The sequence below is a fragment of the Aspergillus wentii genome (assembly GCF_001890725.1).
Source record: "Aspergillus wentii DTO 134E9 unplaced genomic scaffold ASPWEscaffold_3, whole genome shotgun sequence".
NCBI lineage: Eukaryota > Fungi > Ascomycota > Eurotiomycetes > Eurotiales > Aspergillaceae > Aspergillus > Aspergillus wentii.
This window is the reverse complement of record NW_024467834.1, coordinates 1,481,449-1,500,082: the sequence shown is the minus strand read 5'-3', so window position 1 is coordinate 1,500,082 and position 18,634 is coordinate 1,481,449. Positions and strand designations below refer to the sequence as shown.

Below are 18,634 nucleotides of genomic sequence, written 5' to 3'. Positions count from 1 at the left end.
ATGACCATCATGAATCATAGGACCGAATAACAACGGCAGGAATAATAATAATGACTTAGCTGGCCATCGTAATAATAAACGGATGCATCGACAACAGCGGCATTTTTGCCTAGGGCCCTCTTTCTCTCTCCACCTCCCAGCCTTCAATCTCGTGTCACACCACCAACAGTCCAACAGTCCAACACCCAAACAGCCAGGCAAAAAACGGCCTGTGCGAAGAGGGCCTCGTCGTTTATAGCGCTGCGTATCTCTTGATCCCATCTGATTGCATGCATCTTGACCGGGAACCCCGCCAGTGGAGCCAAGGCAGACAGCAAGTTAGCATGACATGCATAAGTCTTTCCTCACTTGTTGCCTCACCTAGCTAGTAGACGATAGTAGGGCCGTTCTCTTGCTGGACCATATGTAACCTGTCCCCACAGCTGCCCGAGGGGATCAACAGTCGGAGGAACGTGGCATGACGGAGAGACCCATCGTCATCACTATCCAGGCTGGTGGAGGAAATCAAATCCAGTTCTCAGGTCGGACAGCTTCCTAGGTGGGAATAGCAGTAGGCGCCAGAACCCCAGCGATATCCATTCTTAGAGGAAGGTCACTAAAAACTAGAGAAACTCTGAAGCCGCTTCAAACTGTCAGAAAAACCGCAGTAGCAAAAAAGAAAAAAAAAAGAAAAAGAAAACAAATCGGAAGGGAGACGTGGAGGGCCAAAAAAGCAAATGAGTGCCTGGAGGTGGATGTGTTCAGTTGACCTGCCCACCGGACCTCGTAGGACGTGCCCTATCTAGGTGCCCCGAGAAAGGTATAAAGCTGGCTTCAATTCCACCCCTCAAGGTCCTCTTTCTTCTTCATCCACGACTCAATCATCCAATCTACAAACAAAACTATTTATCTATCTTTTTCGAAGTTCATCTTCACCACCAAATCAACCATGTCTCCCTGCTCCTGCAACTGCTGCTCCGGCAACTGCAACTCTTGCTCTTGCAACAGCTGCACCGTCAGTCTCCCCCAAGGCCTCTTATGCAAAAGGCATGTATGCTAACAGTGTATACAGCACTAAATATGCCCTCTCGGGTGGCTTGATCCCTCCTCGATGTTAACATGCCGTTCCTCCGCCATGCCTGTTAATAGTGATGCTGGCGTGCTCGACTCTTGCCTTTTGACCTTGGACTCCCGATGATACGACTGAATATCTTTGTATCGGGGCAGGGAGTTGGGTATTCATGTTGTGAGATATGATGATGGGGCTAGAGGAGGTTGACACCTAGTTTTGTTTTGATTTATATATACCAATATCATCCGGTCATTATACACCCGTTTCTCCTTGTAACTGCCTATACCATGCATGGTATTGTAGAAGACTAGCAATCGTTGCATCCAGTTAGCGAAGCACAGGTTAGATGGGGTCATAGGGCTTACTGATGCTACTTGACACATTACATGAGAATGCCGGAATGCACAACGCTGATGCTTGGAAGCAAGACTATAAATCAAGTGCTATCAACTTTAGACATAATCACAAGAGAACAATCCATCACAGCTCATCCTTGCTTCTTGGTGCAACATTACCCTCCCCCTCTCCACCAGGGCACACAGCCGGGGTGGTGACAATCATCGAGTACACGCACTTCTCATCCTCCATGATCTTCAGAATCTCATTCTGCTCACCACATTCCAGGATGACGGTGGTTGACCGTGCGGGACCGTTCCAGCATGTCTGCCCATTCGCATACTCCAAAGACGTTCGTTCAACCGGAACCATCTCGGCCGATTCGTTGAGTTCGTCGATGCTGACGGTTCCAATGCGGACAAACTGACCCATCCGTGCAGATGCACCGCCCTTCTTAGAATTTTGCTTGGTTTTATCAAGGAAGCAGTGCTCGTATTGATATTCTCCGGCATCCTTGGTAATGCAAAGGCCCTTGAGGGCGCGGAAGACAGAACCAGTACCGTAGTCGGTTTCAAGATCCGCCTTGTGCTCTCTCATTTGTTTGTGAAGCTCGTCGCGAGACTTCTCGGACGATTTGAGCGCATCACGAGCTTCTGTCACAGCCTTGGATTCGGAAGAGGAACTGTCCTCTTTCTTGGAGAGAAAGCCATTTTCTTCCAGGAAACCCCTGACAGAGATAACCTTGTCCTCAATGAAACTAACCAGAGAAGGAGGTAGGTAGGCAGCAAGCTGGTAAACTAGAAATCAGTTAGCAGGCAGTCGGCGACCAAAACGTAAGAACAGAATGAACACTTACTAGCATCCGCCTCACATCCATCCTCCTCATTTTCCCATTGCTCCCAGTTCACACCAGTGTTCTCGCTGTCAGGCTTGGCAATTTCCTCCAAGTCCCGGTCCCGGGCAGCGTTTCCATTATCGTCTGTGGACTCCCGAGCAGCGTATTCCTCCCAACTGCGCACAGCACGCTTGACACCCTCGTCATTAAAGTTAGGGTTGTACTCAACCTTGAACTTGGACAGGATCTCCTCGAGCTCCTTCACTCGCGAGCGGGCCTCATCCCTCTCCGTGCGAACGTCAACCAACGCATTCCGGAGTTCCTCGACCCGGCCCTTGGCCAACGCAGCCAGAACGTTCACCTTTCCCTTCTTTGGTCCCTTGACCACTTTGCTCGCTTCCTGCTTTTGGATCTCTTCTAGATCGGCTTCCAGGTTGATCACCTTGATCTCCTGGGCCTGAATCTCTACTTCCAGCCTTTTGATGTGATCCTCAATCTCCTTCTGCTGTCTGCCTGAATCCACAAGGAGCTCCTTCTTCTTCTTCAGTGCGGAACTCAAAGATTTGTGTCGCTTTTCCTCCTGCTTCCGCCACTCTTTACCGATCTCCTTGCACTTGTCTTGACATTTCGTGCCTCCAACACGGGCCCATTCGTCGCTTCCATCGCAGCATAGTTCGTAGTCACAGACACCATCGTTGATGCGCTGGAAGGGAACGTAAGAGGGCTTGTGACCCTTATTCTTGCAGTAGAACCCTGGAAGCGCCAGAGTGAGCTCGAGGTCGTTATTTCCCGGGCGATCAGCGACTGTCAGCGGGGAGTGGCGAGAGAGATGAGAACAGGCAGAAGTCCCAGGTTCATCACTGCCATCAGGGCAATCGCAATAGTCATCGTTCACAGACGAGAAGGGGATTTGAACTGCGGGATGGGAAATGCAGCTAAACGTTGTCGTGTCCTTGTAGAACTTTGCAACTAACCAGCTCGTTAGCAGCCTGCGCTTGCGCAATGAAGCTGAGGCATATGACGTAGGTATATAAAACCAAATTGCACGACCAACTTGCAAGCAATTGCCATAGAGCCATTGAGATCACCGTTTACTTACATTCCGGACCAACTCCCCGAGGTCGTTCCGCGCCATCATTTGTAGCAACTACCGCCGTAGAGCAAGCTGCCAGGCTCACAAACAAAAGCGAGCCCTGAGGAAGTATCATGATGATAGCATTGAGTTCATTCAATGACAATAGTTAATGTGGAGAGAGCTTTCTGGCCAGATGTTGATAAACAGCCGGATCTAATCTGGGGCGGAGAAGGCCAGACGCCTTAGTCATCCCGCTATCTATCATCGCCAGATTTGGTGGCAAGCGGCGAGATCATCTTGACAACATTTTCTTCAATAAAATAGGGAGCAAAAATGGGTAATGATGGTGGCAGGTGAGTTTTAATTGCTGATATGCCTGAATTTATTCTAAACCGACCCGTCTTCTCTCAGTATCCCAACCCGCCGCGAGCTCGTCAAAGAGGCCGCGCGGAGTCCCAGTACGGCGCAAGTGAAAGAAGCCCAGCGCGAGTTACAGGAACACTTCTGGACGACCTGCCCGATATCCCATAAGCCTCTGACCCGACCGATCGTTTCTGACTGCGTCGGAAATCTCTACAACAAAGACGCCATCCTGCAATTTCTCCTTCCCGGCGACGACGCAGAAGGCATCAGCTCCAAGGCCGACTGCGAGGAAATCTTGAGTGGTCGGGTGAAAGGTCTTCGCGATGTAGTCGAGCTGAAATTCGAGGTTGACACCGAGCGCGAAGTCCCCGTGACAGACAAGCATGAGAAGCGGGAAGGATGGATCTGCCCGATCACGGCCAAGCAGCTGGGGCCGAATGTCAAGTCTGTCTATCTTGTTCCCTGCGGACATGTGTTTTCCGAAGAAGCCGTTCGTCAACTCAAGGGTGACAAGTGCTTGCAGGTGGGCTTCTGCTTTCTGCACTTGATTTATCTTGTGCTCGCCCTAACCATTAATTATAGTGCAACGAATCCTACACCGAAGAAAACATCATCCCTATCCTCCCCCCCAAAGACGACGACAAGCACCGCCTAATCGCTAGAGGGCAAAAACTAGCCGAACATGGTCTTACTCACTCGCTCAAGAAAGCGCCTGGTTCCAAGAAGCGCAAGAAGAACGCCACTAACGGCGACTCTGCCTCCGTCGAAACCGAACCCGCCAAGGAAGAATCCAAACAGGCCTCTTTTGTGTCAAAGACCACTGCTTCAAGCCGAAGCGCCACGTCCACTCCAACACCTAATGCGCCATCAAACGGGATCAAAAATGCCGCCACAGCCATGCTCACCGCTCGCGTGCTGGAGGAGGAAAACGAAAAGAAGAAGCGTCGGAAGATGGGTGGGAATGATAATATCAATAGTCTGTACACCAAGAACTCGAAAGACACCAAATCGAGTGGTGATTTTATGACGAGAGGGTTTAGTATTCCTTCCGGGGCGAAGAGGTGATGCTTCTTTCTGTGTGATTCCTTAACAAGGCGTATTTGGTTTGCTTTACATATCGGCTACGGGACCGGCGACGTTATTTCTGTATAGACGAAGATGATCACGTTAATTGATTCCCACAACCCTAGCAGTAGATGGATTCAAACAATAATTTGTTCTATTGTACAAAGCATCTCTTCCTTAAAACATGCTAAAAGTAAATACTATATGACAAAGATGCCCCTAAATGAAACATTTCAATTGAACATTGTGTGGTTTATGTCTGCTGGACCCAGCAGATCATTCAATAAGATTTCTTGCACGAAGCTCGGCTTCGATGATCTTCTTCCGGCCGTATTCTTCATCCTTGTTCGAGGGCTTCTGTCTCTTTGCAAAGATCTTGACGTTGGGCAGGGCCTGGAGAGTCGGGTTGTTGACCAAGTGCTCGGCCAACTTCTTGGGCTTCGGGGTAAGCGCTTTCTGGACGTATTGCATGGCCTGTTTAACAGTGGTAATCGAGTGAATGGCGGGATCAGGGAAGTAGTGACCGGTCAGCTGGGAGAATCTCTTCAAGAACTATAGAGCAAACAAGTAGTCAGTACGCAGTTATGATTGTGGGCAAAGGGAGAGACGAACGGCAAACTTGATAGCGATATCGTTCAATGGAAGGGCGAGGAAGCCCTTGTCCCGAACATTTTGGTATCCGAAAAAGTGCTCCCGAGGAGGATTGGACGCACTCTCCATTGCCGCTTCAATTTCCGATCCCTCGACGCTCTCTTGAGTCTTGCCGGTGGCCTGTTCAGCGACGGCAGCTTGGGGCTGGCCTCCAATCTGCTCGAAAATGTAAAGGAGAGACTTCTCGGCTTCTTTGTTGGGGAAGGTCAGTACACCATCCCACTGACCATTTTCACTGGGCTTGATCTGGGACCTCCAGATCAATTTGAAAACCGCCTTCTCGTGTTCACCGACGCTGCAAACATTCGTCAAGGGCTTCTTTAAAGTGTGTAGCAGGCAAACTTCCACTGCGGTCTGGTGAGCAGCGAGAGCCAAGTGTTCCTTTTTGGTGAGTTTGGTCTTAGACATGAACCTGCGACTCAATCAGCACGACTCCGCTTTTCAACACAACACCAAAGACTTACGGGCTGTATGAGTCGGTTGCAGTGGAAGGATAATCCGACCACCCTCCCAAGTGACCAATTCGTTCAAGTCCATCCCATGTAGTGGCTGGGACATACTCATCACCAGGCGCGATATCACCCTCAAACTCCGGTTGCTGCTCCAGCGCTGGTTGTTCGGACTCCTGGCCCTCGGGCTGATTCTGTTTGAACCTCCGCTCAATGACACCCTCTCCTCCGTACGGATCCTTCAAACCGGGCGGGTTCTCCGTGCCCCAGATCTTACGCCGCACTCGTTCGGTGATCGGGGTTGACGACGCATTGCGTAGGAATTGACGGGCGAACTGTGGCCGGGGACGCACCTCTTGTCTGCAGGTCGAACAGACATAGAGGGATCGTGATCCCTGAAGGGATGGGAATCGCATAGATGGACGCATGATTGCGGCGTTGCGAGGATGGCAGACACGGTCAGTCTTCGAAAACTTTCGAGATTCCCCAGCCGGACAATCTTCCGGCAGGAGTTGGTCACGTGGTATCCACCATCGACGGCTTGGCGTTTATTCCATACACTCCGCTTAAGATGATCATTTATGGCTATTTATTTATCATTTTTGTTATTTTTATATTGCATATTCATGAAATACATTACATTCTTTTCATGAGTTGACGCTTTTCGTCTATCCTTGTATATACATTTATTTACGCTGATATCATACTATTTGCTTTTGAACCAAAAAAAAAAAAAATAACCAAGAAAAGATGCTTACTCTCTTCTTTACTCCCGGACAAACATACCAGCCATTCCCATACCGGTTCCAATGCACATGCTCACAACACCAACCTCCTGGCTGGCGCGCTCAAGCTCGGGCAATAGGGTAGCGAGCTGGCGGGCACCGGTAGCACCCAGAGGGTGACCAAGAGCAATAGCACCACCCTTGGGGTTAACCTTGGCCTGGTCAATTCCCAACTTGCGGATGGAGTAAAGGGCCTGGGAGGCGAAAGCCTCGTTGATCTCCCAGATACCAACATCAGCAACGTCCATGCCGACCATCTCAAGGAGCTTGGGGATCGCAACTGCCGGCCCGACACCCATCTCGTCGGGAGCACAGCCAGCAACGGCGGTGCCAACCCAGCGACCCTTGATAGAAGAAGTCAGACCAAGCTCAGTTGCGGTAGAACGGCGCATCAGCAAGGTAGCAGCAGCACCATCGCTGACCTGCGAGCTGTTACCGGCGGTACTGGCACCGGTGGAGGAGAAGGCAGGCTTCAGGGTTGCCATCTTCTCGGCGGAGATGTTGTGACGAATACCGTCATCCTGAGACACGGTAATCTCCTTGGGGGGTGCATCGGGGTTCTCGGGGTCGAGAGTGAGAGTCTTGACGGGGGTGATTTCGGCGTCAAACAGGCCAGCGGCTTGAGCAGCAGAGGCCTTCTTGTGCGACTCAGCAGCAAAGAAATCTTGATCGACTCTGGAGACGCCGTACCGCGAAGCGACGTTTTCAGAGGTAATACCCATGGGCATGATGCAGTCCTGAGCATCCTGGGATGGCGATCCCTTCAACTCAGGCCAGAGGACGGTAGGGATGGCGCGGGATCCATAGTTCCGGGTCATGGACTCCATTCCACCACCAACACCGACATTCAAAGCACCGGCACGGATGCCATTAGCGACAGCCGTGATGGCGGCCAAACCCGACGAACATTGTCTGTTGATAGTGTGGAAGGGGACCGAGTGGGGGAAACCGGCGTGGATCTGGGCCATGCGGCCTGCTTTGGCACCGCCGAGTTCTTGAAGCACGGAACCAATTGCCACCTCATCGATCGCAGCCGGGTCGAGGTTCGGGTTGGCTTCCAAAGTAGCCTTGAGGACACTGGAGAGGAGCTCTTCGGGGTATGCGTCCTTGAAACCACCCTTTTTGGCACGGGTCACTGGGGTACGAAGGGAGGAGAGAATGACAATGTCCGAAGGCGACTTCTGGAGGACCTGACGGAGGCCTCGAGGAATTGGAGAAGCCATATTAGTGGATATATAAAAAATCTCGTCTTTCAATTGAATTATCTTCCTAGAAGCTGAACAGCTGTTGTATGCACGCTGGAGGCCAACCTCGGCTATAGTCCAGCAAGTGAAAAGATATTGAAGATGAAGATGGTCACTGTCAACCCATCGAATCAAAAAGAGAGGGGAAAGAACGGATGTCGAGGGGATTCCCCAGGTTACTTTAAATAAAGCATTGCCGGCATGGATTCCGGGGTTCGGGATCCGAATGCTTCTCAAGAGCGCTTCAACAGCAGCACTCGACGAATGCCGGCAACGAAGATCGGCTAAGGACTCTGCCCGATGGTGTTGTGGAGATGGGTCTGGAGAAACGCTTAAGGCGCAGAATCTTATCGTGAGAGAAACGATCACCCGCAGAATGATTTAAAAAATGTCTGTCCCTCCTGCGCAATCTTTAATATCCTTTTGGACCGGTTTGCGCCCTGTTCTCTCCGTCTCTTCCCTGCTTTCTTCTGACTTTCGCATCAAAACGCGATGGAGAAAAAAAAGCCTCCCGCAGATCGGATACGGATGGCTTATGTCAGCCGTGTCGGATCTGAGCATCGGAAGATGGATTTATGGAATTATGGATTTTGCCTTTGTAGGCTTCGCCAATGAGGTATGTATGGGTTTTACGATCAATACTTGTTCTACATTGATATAAGCTGGCAAGGGTTATTCAAGTGAATTTCGAATTCTAACTGGACTTTTGACAGAACCAGATTCTAATCACCAGACACCGATCGTGAACAGACATATCATTAAACCTTCGTCGCCGAATAAAGCCAAAAAATGAAACAAGAAATGGAAAAAAATGAAAAAAATAATAAACAAGAATTATGGCTTGGTATCAACATCGAACCACTTTTGAAGTTTGAAATGACGAAAAAAAGGAAGAAATTCTTTCGGGTCATTCATTCGAAAAAAAAAATGACTTAGTGGGTACCGTTGGCCTTGGAGGCAATAACGGCACGTCTGGCGCGAACACCATCGGCAAGGTTCTCGAGAACCTCGACAGTGGATTCCCAGCTAATACAGGCATCGGTGATACTGACACCCTTCTTCAGGCCGGAGGCACCCTCGGCCGGAACCTTCTGGTTGCCCTCGTTGATGTTGGACTCGATCATGACACCGACAACGGCGGTCTCACCCTCACGGAGCTGATCAGCCAGCTCTGCGGCTACGAGGGGCTGGTTACGGTGGTTCTTGTTGGAGTTACCGTGGGAGCAGTCGACCATGAGGATCTCACGCTGCTTCTTAGCTCTGAGAGCCTCACGGGCAGCCTTGATGTTGTCGCGGTCGTAGTTGGTTCCCTTGGCACCTCCACGGAGGATGACAAAACCGTGCTCGTTACCAGAGGTCTTGGTGATGGAGGCCAGACCCTGCTTGGTGACACCCAAGAAACGGTGAGGGTGAGCAGCAGAGCCAATGGCATCAATGGCAACGGTCAAGTTACCATCAGTGCCGTTCTTGTATCCGATGGGGAAACTCAGACCGGAGGCAAGTTCACGGTGCAATTGCGACTCAGTGGTACGGGCACCAATGGCACCGAGGGAGATGAGATCGGCCAAGTACTGGGGGGAGATTGTGTCGAGCATCTCGCTGGCAATGGGCATGCCCAAGCCGGTCAAGTCGGCGTAAAGCTTACGAGAGATACGCAGACCCTTGTTGATGTTGTAGGATTCGTCCAGGTCAGGGTCGTTGATCAATCCCTTCCAGCCGACGGTGGTACGGGGCTTCTCCAGGTAGGCCCGCATGATGATGCAGAGATCACCGGAGAGCTTCTCCGAGAGTTCCTTCAAACGTGCAGCGTACTCGAGGGCTGTGGCAGGGTCGTGGATGGAGCAAGGACCGACAACCACCAAGAGACGGTCATCGCGCTCCTCGATGATTTCAACGGCCTGGGCACGGCCGGATCGCACGGCCTCAATGGCATGGGGGGGCTATTTATTGTCGTCAGTTTATACATTCCTCAGGTTTTTTTACCCTTGAGTGAGCGTTTGCGATGACTCACCGCGGGGATCTCGGTCTGAAGGAACTGAGGAGAGAGCAAAGGGTCATAACCCAGGACTAATAGGTGGAAGGGCAATTAGTGAACAATTCAGGTAGGAGACCAGCGAAATTGAAGTGCGCGATCACATACCACGAGTGTCCTCGTTGATTTCTGTGGTGTTGACGAGAGGCATTTTGTGTGAAGATCGGAGAAATCAAAGTATTGCGAAAGCGGTAATAACACAGTCGTATGATGTGTCTGTGGGGAGGGGGAGGAAGAGGAGGGCTTTATAGGAATTCCAGAAGAGAAGAAGAAAGGGAATGCAGAAGATGCAGAAGTACAATGCAGAAGGAGAGAGAAGCTGCAGGATAGAAATTCTATGCTGTAAAGGCGAACAATGGAAAGGAAAAAAAAGGCGGGATGGTGGGACAAGGAAAATTACGGGATGTAATCTATGTAATCGACGTATTAGGAATGATTCACACACAGTAAAATCCAGCTGATCACTAGTGTCCTGCTTTTACCGCAAGACGAAAAAGTCTTTTATTTATTTGAAATTGACGATGATCATTGAGTATAGGAAAAAGAAAAGAGAGAGAAAAAGCAATTCAAGCCAGCTGAGCTGGGAGCTGTTGGGGAGCATCGCTCAGAGGTCATGAAGATGTATCAGCCAGTTATCCCGAGGATATTTTCTGCTACTATAACAGAGCCGGCGAATAAGAATGCATCTGATGGTCACACTACAGTCGGGTCCAGAGCTGAATGTCTCAATAAGCAGGCGTAATAAACATTAAACAATACTATACCTTAGCCTCAGCCGCACTTATGGCCATTGCTCCATCTTTCTGGACCGAACGCATCGGATATACGGACTCAATCTTAGGTTTTCCACTCATCCGTCAGTCTGACTATGAGGGCATCACCACCTGGTCCTTGCAAACCACCAAACTGTCAGACTACGTGGTTGATCTGCCTTTGGTACTAGATCAGTCTATCGTATGCACTGTCGTCTCGGGGCATATTCACCGCCAATATCTCTCGCCATTTATTGGTCTTGTCTCGTACTATTGCTCGTTTACAATCCACACTGCAAACGGAGTGGCATCCATGCGTTTATACTGTAATATGCAGGCTGGAGTTTGTGTTAGTGTGCTAAACATGTGGCAGAGATCCCATATGATTTCAGTAATTCATAAATCCTTCGTGTTTTTTCCCTCTCATCCCCACATCGAGACTCCGCCGTCTGACGCGAGGAAAAAATGTAGGCTAAAAGTAGATCGCAGGTGGCCTTGGCGCCTGAGGCATTCATCTCCGGCAAGGTACAGCTTCAACTCTCCGAGTCTGTAGCTTGTGTACTTGTTGACTTGCAACACCACGCCTCGTTTTCTTGTAGGCATGCACGTTGCTTCGGAGGTATCTTGCCTTTGTTGCCATCCCTTGCCGTCCTTTATTTAATGTGAAATCACCAACAGCAGCCGGTTCCGCCTTTCATTGGACTTGGAGCTATCGTTTTTTCTCCGGCCCGGCCTCTTCACCACCTATCGTTTATGATCCCCACCGATCACCCTGTCCTTTAGTTGCCTCCACTTCGAAGCATCTGTTTCAATCACCCATCCCCAGTATTGGAATCTAATCAATCTGGTTTTGTTTTCTTCTGTGTCTCTCAGCAGTTCAGGGTCATGTTTGGCTTCTCAGCCAAACGTCAGAGAGAGCACGATGGACTGCTCGATCTCGACGAGAGCGCCATTCATGACAGGAAGGTATGTCGAACCAATGAGTTTTTCTTTCCTACCTTCTCATCACTGACATCTGTGTAGAAACTTCGCCCTCTAGCCTTACACACTTCTCCCAATACGTTCGATCTACCCTCGGTCACTCCTAACGCTCAGCTTGCTCCTCAATTTCGCCCTTCAGCTTTGACTCCCGTGGAATCATCAGACGACGACGATAATGATGGTGATCATAAGTTCCCGAGTAACGGAACGGCAGATGCTGCGTCCTGTGTGCATCCACCTCAGCACGGCCTTCCCCCCTCTTCCCTCGCGATAGAAACGGCAATGGACGTCGATGCTGGAAGAGAGATACCACCCATGATCGGCGGAAACTTGTCGCACTGGCCGCCGAGTGTATATGGTAATGGCAGTGTTCAACCGTCGCCCATCCCACACAATCTCGTCAACCAGTCACTGAACATCAATGGAGGACGTACACCAATCACGAACGCTACTACCCCCACATACGGATATCCTCTAGAAAACGGGCCGCCTGCAGATCTCGTGGGATCTGATACGATGGTATCTACTGATGAAATGGTTTCAAAAAATGCAAGCCTCGGAAAGAACCATGAGACGGCTTGGTGGTGCCGTCAACGTCTCCCGAGTCCAATCAGCGAAGACGGGAATGCCCCAGTGAGCAGCGATAAAGCCTCTCCAACGGATGCTGAGATGGCATACAACTCATCCCGTCCTGCGTCACCCCCTCTATTCCACCATCACGAGCAAAGGAACGATTCCCCCAAAGATCAGCCCCTAACAGGTCCTTGGATGGAGACTGAGCCGTCGTCCATGTCTATTGAACAAACAAAGCAACCGGCCAACAACTCTCCTGGCAAGAAAAAGATAACATTTTCCATGGGATATCGCGCTGATTGTGATAAGTGCCGTCGCAAGGTACCTGGCCATTACAGCCACATCATACGTGCATAGCTTTTGCATACACTTACACTCATAATGACCCTCACACATGTATTTTAGTGGTACTTTTTTTTTTTTTTTTTTTTTTTTTTTTTTTTTTTTTTTTGATCTTATGGCGTCTGGGTTAATGGGGGGTAATGACCACCTTGCTATGAAAACTGGGATATGGAGTTAATTTCGCGAGGACATCTGATGTTTGTTTCCAGAAAAGATACCAATGAAGCATATATAGCAGGTTAACCAATCAAAATGAGCAGTATCATCATAACAATTGTCAAGTTGTATAACCATTCCTATCACACGTACACTTTTTATTCTTGAGCAGAAAGCAAAGACCCTGTAACCAAGGCGTCCAAAAAAGTATATGTACACAAATATACAGTCTTCCTTGAAGAAAACAACAGAACACACCCCTAAATAGATAGATAGACAGACGCCGCAACCCCAGTGGACTTTAGAAGGGAGATGGATGGGAAAAAGAAAAGGAAGATTATGCCATGCATAACAGCGCAAAAACAATCACAAGACAAATGATAATAATAAAACATAGATCCCATTTCCATCCTGTCTATCGTCCAGTGATCCAGCTCGTCCAGCTTCGTGTTGTTTGTTTGGTGGCCGATTCGGCATTCTCAGCCAGGACATCGAGTTGTCCCTGTGGCTGTGATTGGGATGCTGCTGCTGCTGTTGCTGCATCATTCGATTTGGACTCTTCCAGGGCCCGCAGCACACCGGGCTTGTCACCACCCTGAGCCTTGGGGGCGGCTTCATCCGTCTTCAATCCTCCGAGTAGATACCGCTTTGCTTTGTTCCAGGGTCGCTGCTCCTTCTCCTCCTCCTTCTTTTGCTTGTAAATCTCCCCGATAGTTTCGTTCTTCACAATCTCGGCTTGTTCGGGGGTGGCGGTGCCGTTGGCATACGCTGCCTGTGCATCCCGCAGCTTCTGGAGTTCATTGTCGAGCCACAGTGCCTTTTGGCGACGGTTGTATAGCGTTAGGGAGATCGCGGAGTAAACAGTCAAAGCACCACAGATACCTATGAAGTAAAAGCAAGGACCCTCCCATCAGCATGATGATTCCCAAAGTACATTTCATGAACCCCAGGTCACGGGCCATGTAGAATGTATGATAAAGGACATGACATACCCGACGCAGCAATAAGCGTGTAAACCATGGCCTTGTGAGCCTTATTGGCAATTTTTCTTCCCGAATCAATCATCGTATCCACGCGTGATGTCGACTGTGCCATCCGGGCCGCCCGTGCCTGCGCTCGCAACCGCTCAACCTTTTCCTTCGGAGTCTCTTGGTGGCCTCCCGGTCCCTGTGGAGAGGCATTCTGTCCGCTTGACATGAAACTGGGGAGTTTGTAGGGCGTGCCCGACCCCGCGGGCTTGGAGCTGGCGTAGGGGCCGGTGGCCGTGAATCTCGTTGCGTCTGCGGCGGATCGGGACATGGTGTGAGGTTTTTCCCAAAGGACAGCCTGGGATGGATGGATGGAGCCCTTGAATAAATAGACAGATGATATTAATACCACGACCTAGACGGGTATCAATTAATTGATCCCTATGATTCGTCGAGGATGAATCAAGGATAACGAGTTTGGCGGATCGTGAGACGACGCGAGCGGTGATGGAGAGGATCTTCCGGTAAATTTTCAGAGGGGGAAGAATAACTAATCGGGATGGGCAGAGCCAAGACCCGCGATGCACCTCAACTAGCTCGATCTACTGAGCTCTCTCATTCCTTTCTTTCACAACTCTGCTCGGCACCCTTTTTTTAACAGCAGATGAGCTGTTAATTGGTGCTTTGATCAGATACCTTTTATTTATTAAAAAAAACACTCACTCTAACCTGCCCCAGTTGCAGCTTTGACCCAATGGCTTCAGAGGAATACAACTCGTCGGACTTGACGTCCATCTTGAAAACACTATCCGCCTTGTCCAATCCAGCTTCTCAAAATCAAGTCGAATCTATCCAGAATTCTCATCACCAAGAAGACAAGCCCGAAGAAGACTCATACGAGCCATCCGATATCATACCTCCAAACACCGTTCCTTCTGTAGCTCAACGGAATCCTGCCACCAGTGCTATACCCCAGACCAATTCCCAGTTAAACACTCCCGCAACACAACCTACAGGAAACACAATCACAATCGACCCATCTACAATAACTGCATGGCCTGCAGCCCTGCGATACGTGATGCGAACCGTATCGCAAAGCGAAGAAATCCAACGTCGAATCCGACGGTTAATCCAAAGCCAACACGACCATGAGAAACAATGGTGGCAGGGCCGGGAAGCTCTCCTCAAGAAACAGAGTGCAAGAGTCGAGAAGAAAAAGGAATTGGACGAGGTTCTGTGAGTTGTTAACGGGTATATACATATACTTACGGAACGTATCTTCTGACCTCTCTCAAGGCGCTCTGTTGGAGCTCCGGTAGATGAAAAAGAAGTATCCGTATGTTTAACTCACTGCACTGACTGTCAAATGCAACCTAGGTTGTCCGACTCGCACAATAATACCTAGCACTCAAACAGCAGACTAACCGAATACCTTGCTCACCAGACAGCCGAAGAAAACCAAGCAGAAATAACAAACTACGATTGCAAAGTATACAAAGCATCCAGACAAATGGCTGATGCCATGATGATGGAACTCCGAGCCCTGAAAATCCCCTTCTTCGCCATCAAATCAACCTTTATTGAAACGACCAGCACCAACAGTGTAGAATCCAAACGATCTATTAGCGACCCTCATAGCCAACAGACTCTCTCCAGAGATGAATTATCTGTTCTTCAGATACGGATGTTGGAGTTACTCCAAGATCTTTGCCGGGAATGATTTGGATTGTTCTGGCCACTAGACGTGGCATTTCGTGAAGGATGTCCAGATTACGAATATCTGCTGGTATAAATGACAACATCTCCCAGGCCAGCATCGGCACTTGGCCAAGATGTGATACCCGATTAATAGCTAAACACCATGAAGCATATCAGAGCTATTGTTTCTGGGTTAGCATTGAAACCGATTATATTACTTCAATACAATGGAAAAAGGCAATGTCATGATTATGAATTATGTACACGGAACGTTTCTATTCCAACCCCTGGAACCAAGCCGTCTATTCCGTTCGCCCAAGAATCATCTGAACGCTCTGCTCCTCCCCTATATGCAATAACAAGACCTCCCTGCGGATACAATGCAATGGATTGAACCAGAAGAGACAAACCAAAATGAATCAAACCGAACACCAAAGAAAACGAAGGGGGAAAAGCCCAAAGGCGTAGCGAGTTTGGACCAATCCATACGCAAAACGCCCGACAATGCAAAATTAGACTTCACGTCCTATAACAAGAATGGCCAAATGACCCAAGGATTTCTCCGGTTTCTAAACCAGGCTTTTGTAGACAAGGCAAATATTACTCCGGCCGCTTCTCAGCTACGGCCACAGCAACAGCAACCGCAGCTCCTAAGATGCCGCTCTCAGGAGCAGGCTCCAGGCTGATTGAAGGACCTTCGGTTGCGTCTAAGGATCCGATAGATGTGTTGGTTTGTTGAGAAAGTTGATTGAGGTATCCTTGGCAGCGGTCCTGGAATCCAGGATATTTGTTGATGACGCTGCCATCACACGCTATCGACAAGCTTCGGGAATTTTCCTCGCTCTCCACAACAGTGACTTCATGGGCCTCCTTGATGGAGGCTGCGGAAGTGGTGTGGGGAAACTCGGCGTCATTTCGTAGACACCACATGCTGTGAATTGCGGTAGCTAAATATCCGGCTGCTCTCTTAGAGACCGTCTGACAAATCCGTCGCAAGAATTGCAGGTCCTCTGCGGACGGAGAAACAGGGAAAGTATGCTCCTTCTGGAGAAGAGCAGCGGAAGATGCCAAGGACGGTGATGTGTCAGCCTCGATGAACGCGACGAGACTGGTGTCGAGGGAATAGGGCTCGCGCATCGAATGAGGCAGTTCACCTCCAAAAAGACGGGCAGTCTCAATGGCTTCGACAATAATCAGTCGGACAATCTCACCCAGATAACGCCCGGTGATCATGTACTCCAGCGGCTGGTAGTCTGGCCGAAGGTGAGTACGGTTGAGAATATCATCCCACCGGGTCATGGGCAAAACACCGCCTCCAAACATGCTCATTTCACTGTTGATTATGACGTGTTTGGCATGGTCGAACCAGCCAGGGGGTCTGGTGCCAAACTTGGTCAACCCAATTTCATGTACAGGGAAATGAATGGCAACATTTGTTCCTGTCCCCAGGATCAGGGACATCCTAGTCTTAGGTTCAACATAGGCTCGAGAAAGCAAGGTAGCCGAACTGTCATTCACGATGGCGTCCACTTCCACGTTGAGGTCTCGTTTTCGACAGGATTCGACGATCAGACCACCAAGTTCCTGTCCAACAGTGCCATTGGAACACATAAACCCTTTGCCCATGTGAATCACCAGTCCACTCTTGGTAGAGGTCTGCTCAATTGGGAAAGACCACGAGAGACCCAACGAAAGGGGCACGTCGGTTCTACCGTAATTAGCGCCTACTTCTCTCAGCACAATATCGATTTTTTCTGCCATCCAATCGAAGAACAGTGTGCCTTCCAGCAGCTTCACTTCATTGTCGATAGGCGAGGATGAAACTCGAAGAATTTTCATATCCTCTCCTCCCCGCAGCTCAATCAATGCCACTCGAAACGTCGATCCTCCAACATCGAGCGCCAGGTAAGTTCCTTTCTCGGAACCCGAAGGTAGGGCATGGGTGTAGGACGGCAACATGCAAACCGGGCTGGACTGTAAGCAGGATTTAAATTGGTTGCGAATCTTGTCCGACATGGAGATCATGTTCTGCATGGACAATGGCGCGGTGAACAGCTGGTCAATCTCATCGGCAAAATTGTCCAGAGTCCGGCGGTGCCAATGAGCGCCATGAAAGGTCTTTCGTCGTCTCTTGGAGAGGTCACGGAACAGCGACGGGAACAAGACCATGGTTTCCAGCGCGGCGACTATATTAGAGAAGAGCTCCTGCATCCTGTGTAGGACCTTGACTAGAGAGGCAGTCATGGTTCACTAGAGTGGGGTGTATATATCGAGTTGTTTAATTACCGACAAGTACAGATAGGAACTGAGGGAGAATAGTCGATATGTTGATATCACAGTTGAGGCAATGAGCTCATAGGGACATTTACCCGCAATGGACAAAGGACATGGAGGGGGAGAGAAGGGATATCATAAATAGCAGTCGAGAGTAACGGAAGAAAGAAGAGATGGAGTCAAGTAGTATGTAAGAAAGGTGAGGTGACACCGACAAGACAAGACCGTATTAGTAGCTTCCTCAGCCGCCAGTGGAGACTGGGGAAACAAGACAGGAAGGGCAAGGGAGATGAAACTTGGGTCGACGGTAGTAGATGTTGTTGATAGTGTTGATAGAGGGTTTCTAGTCTTACTCCACCGAGATGGAGAACGGCAGAGAAGGACGGAGGAAGAGAGAAAGAGAAGAGGGAAAGGAAGAGCAGGAGGAGGGGAAGAAGAATCTTAGTAGTCGGCGTAGCAATCGGTGTTGTCGCAGTCGCAATGGGGAAGAAGAAGGCGGGAATGGAAGGATGGATGATGCTGATGGAAGGCTAGAAGATATCACCGGCGGAGGGAAACGGACGGTTGAAGCATGGATCAACAGCGGTCCATTCCTCAAGGTCGCAGGGCAAAGTAAAGGATAAGCGATCACCGCATCTGGTAAGAACGAAGTCTAACACGAAAAAGATAGGAAGCAAGGAAAGGGAAAGAGAGAGAAGAGAAAAAAAAAATTAAAAATTAAAAAAATTTTAAAAAAGCGGTGCGAAAGAAAAGAAACAAACAGGAAGAAACGAAGGATTTGGGGAAAACCGGCGAGGATGAGAAAAAGAGGATTGGCGGAGAGGGCGTACGATACAGGTATGGTATGGTATATACGGTATGTAAGTTATGGCAGAGGCAGTTCCAGACCGTTGGGCGAACCACCTACCTCAGTCAGGTATGGTAATTACGGCGGTGCAGCTCCGGGGCTAGGATAAGGTGGTAAAGCAGGTACTACCTTGGCTTGCATCTGATACCTTATCTAA

At 49.5% G+C, this 18,634-nt stretch overlaps 9 protein-coding genes across 9 annotated transcripts; 4 read left to right on the top strand and 5 right to left on the bottom strand.

Annotated features, from left to right (window-relative positions):
* Nucleotides 1-1,531: 1,531 nt before the first annotated feature.
* ASPWEDRAFT_50261 (uncharacterized protein) lies at nucleotides 1,532-6,253 on the bottom strand (the record flags this gene model as incomplete). The annotated part of the gene is made up of 8 exons (XM_040837406.1): nucleotides 1,532-2,184; nucleotides 2,259-3,191; nucleotides 3,322-3,387; nucleotides 3,811-4,106; nucleotides 4,357-4,652; nucleotides 5,023-5,277; nucleotides 5,338-5,788; nucleotides 5,841-6,253. 8 exons carry the CDS (start codon nucleotides 6,251-6,253, stop codon nucleotides 1,532-1,534), a joined length of 3,363 nt encoding a protein of 1,120 aa, XP_040690510.1.
* A 115-nt stretch (nucleotides 6,254-6,368) lies between these two features.
* On the bottom strand, nucleotides 6,369-8,317 carry ASPWEDRAFT_38480 (uncharacterized protein). The gene has a single exon (XM_040834889.1). It carries the CDS (start codon nucleotides 7,831-7,833, stop codon nucleotides 6,592-6,594), a length of 1,242 nt encoding a protein of 413 aa, XP_040690509.1. The 5' UTR covers nucleotides 7,834-8,317; the 3' UTR covers nucleotides 6,369-6,591.
* A 469-nt stretch (nucleotides 8,318-8,786) lies between these two features.
* ASPWEDRAFT_50259 (3-deoxy-7-phosphoheptulonate synthase) lies at nucleotides 8,787-10,037 on the bottom strand (the record flags this gene model as incomplete). The annotated part of the gene is made up of 3 exons (XM_040837405.1): nucleotides 8,787-9,794; nucleotides 9,866-9,921; nucleotides 9,995-10,037. 3 exons carry the CDS (start codon nucleotides 10,035-10,037, stop codon nucleotides 8,787-8,789), a joined length of 1,107 nt encoding a protein of 368 aa, XP_040690508.1.
* Nucleotides 10,038-10,616: 579 nt separating this feature from the next.
* Nucleotides 10,617-11,618, top strand: ASPWEDRAFT_430573 (uncharacterized protein). Its single transcript, XM_040835941.1, has one exon. The coding sequence runs from the start codon at nucleotides 10,670-10,672 to the stop codon at nucleotides 11,189-11,191; it is 522 nt and encodes a 173-aa protein (XP_040690507.1). The 5' UTR covers nucleotides 10,617-10,669; the 3' UTR covers nucleotides 11,192-11,618.
* Nucleotides 11,524-12,549, top strand: ASPWEDRAFT_170337 (uncharacterized protein; the record flags this gene model as incomplete). The annotated part of the gene is made up of 2 exons (XM_040830599.1): nucleotides 11,524-11,604; nucleotides 11,662-12,549. The coding sequence occupies 2 exons, from the start codon at nucleotides 11,524-11,526 to the stop codon at nucleotides 12,547-12,549; spliced, it is 969 nt and encodes a 322-aa protein (XP_040690506.1).
* Nucleotides 12,550-12,618: 69 nt separating this feature from the next.
* ASPWEDRAFT_38478 (cytochrome c oxidase assembly protein COX14) lies at nucleotides 12,619-14,171 on the bottom strand. Its single transcript, XM_040834887.1, has 2 exons — nucleotides 13,683-14,171; nucleotides 12,619-13,572 (listed from the first exon to the last, which is right to left on the bottom strand). The coding sequence occupies exons 1-2, from the start codon at nucleotides 13,987-13,989 to the stop codon at nucleotides 13,106-13,108; spliced, it is 774 nt and encodes a 257-aa protein (XP_040690505.1). The 5' UTR covers nucleotides 13,990-14,171; the 3' UTR covers nucleotides 12,619-13,105.
* Nucleotides 14,172-14,245: 74 nt separating this feature from the next.
* Nucleotides 14,246-15,158, top strand: ASPWEDRAFT_38477 (uncharacterized protein). The gene has a single exon (XM_040834886.1). The coding sequence runs from the start codon at nucleotides 14,413-14,415 to the stop codon at nucleotides 14,896-14,898; it is 486 nt and encodes a 161-aa protein (XP_040690504.1). The 5' UTR covers nucleotides 14,246-14,412; the 3' UTR covers nucleotides 14,899-15,158.
* On the top strand, nucleotides 14,869-15,654 carry ASPWEDRAFT_38476 (uncharacterized protein). The gene is made up of 2 exons (XM_040834885.1): nucleotides 14,869-14,894; nucleotides 14,955-15,654. The coding sequence occupies exon 2, from the start codon at nucleotides 15,169-15,171 to the stop codon at nucleotides 15,376-15,378; it is 210 nt and encodes a 69-aa protein (XP_040690503.1). The 5' UTR covers nucleotides 14,869-14,894; nucleotides 14,955-15,168; the 3' UTR covers nucleotides 15,379-15,654.
* Nucleotides 15,655-15,956: 302 nt separating this feature from the next.
* ASPWEDRAFT_170334 (putative hexokinase) lies at nucleotides 15,957-17,600 on the bottom strand (the record flags this gene model as incomplete). Its single annotated transcript, XM_040830598.1, has 1 exon — nucleotides 15,957-17,600. One exon carries the CDS (start codon nucleotides 17,598-17,600, stop codon nucleotides 15,957-15,959), a length of 1,644 nt encoding a protein of 547 aa, XP_040690502.1.
* Nucleotides 17,601-18,634: the final 1,034 nt, after the last annotated feature.

Bases quoted from the DNA above. Each gene is read 5' to 3' on its own strand.
- ASPWEDRAFT_38480 (XM_040834889.1), bottom strand. From the start codon at position 7,833: ATGGCTTCTCCAATTCCTCGAGGCCTCCGTCAGGTCCTCCAGAAGTCG.
- ASPWEDRAFT_430573 (XM_040835941.1), top strand. From the start codon at position 10,670: ATGGCCATTGCTCCATCTTTCTGGACCGAACGCATCGGATATACGGAC.
- ASPWEDRAFT_38478 (XM_040834887.1), bottom strand. From the start codon at position 13,989: ATGTCCCGATCCGCCGCAGACGCAACGAGATTCACGGCCACCGGCCCC. The intron at 13,573-13,682 runs GTATGTCATGTC...TTTACTTCATAG, and splicing joins CACGCTTATTGCTGCGTCGG to GTATCTGTGGTGCTTTGACT.
- ASPWEDRAFT_38477 (XM_040834886.1), top strand. From the start codon at position 14,413: ATGGCTTCAGAGGAATACAACTCGTCGGACTTGACGTCCATCTTGAAA.
- ASPWEDRAFT_38476 (XM_040834885.1), top strand. From the start codon at position 15,169: ATGGCTGATGCCATGATGATGGAACTCCGAGCCCTGAAAATCCCCTTC.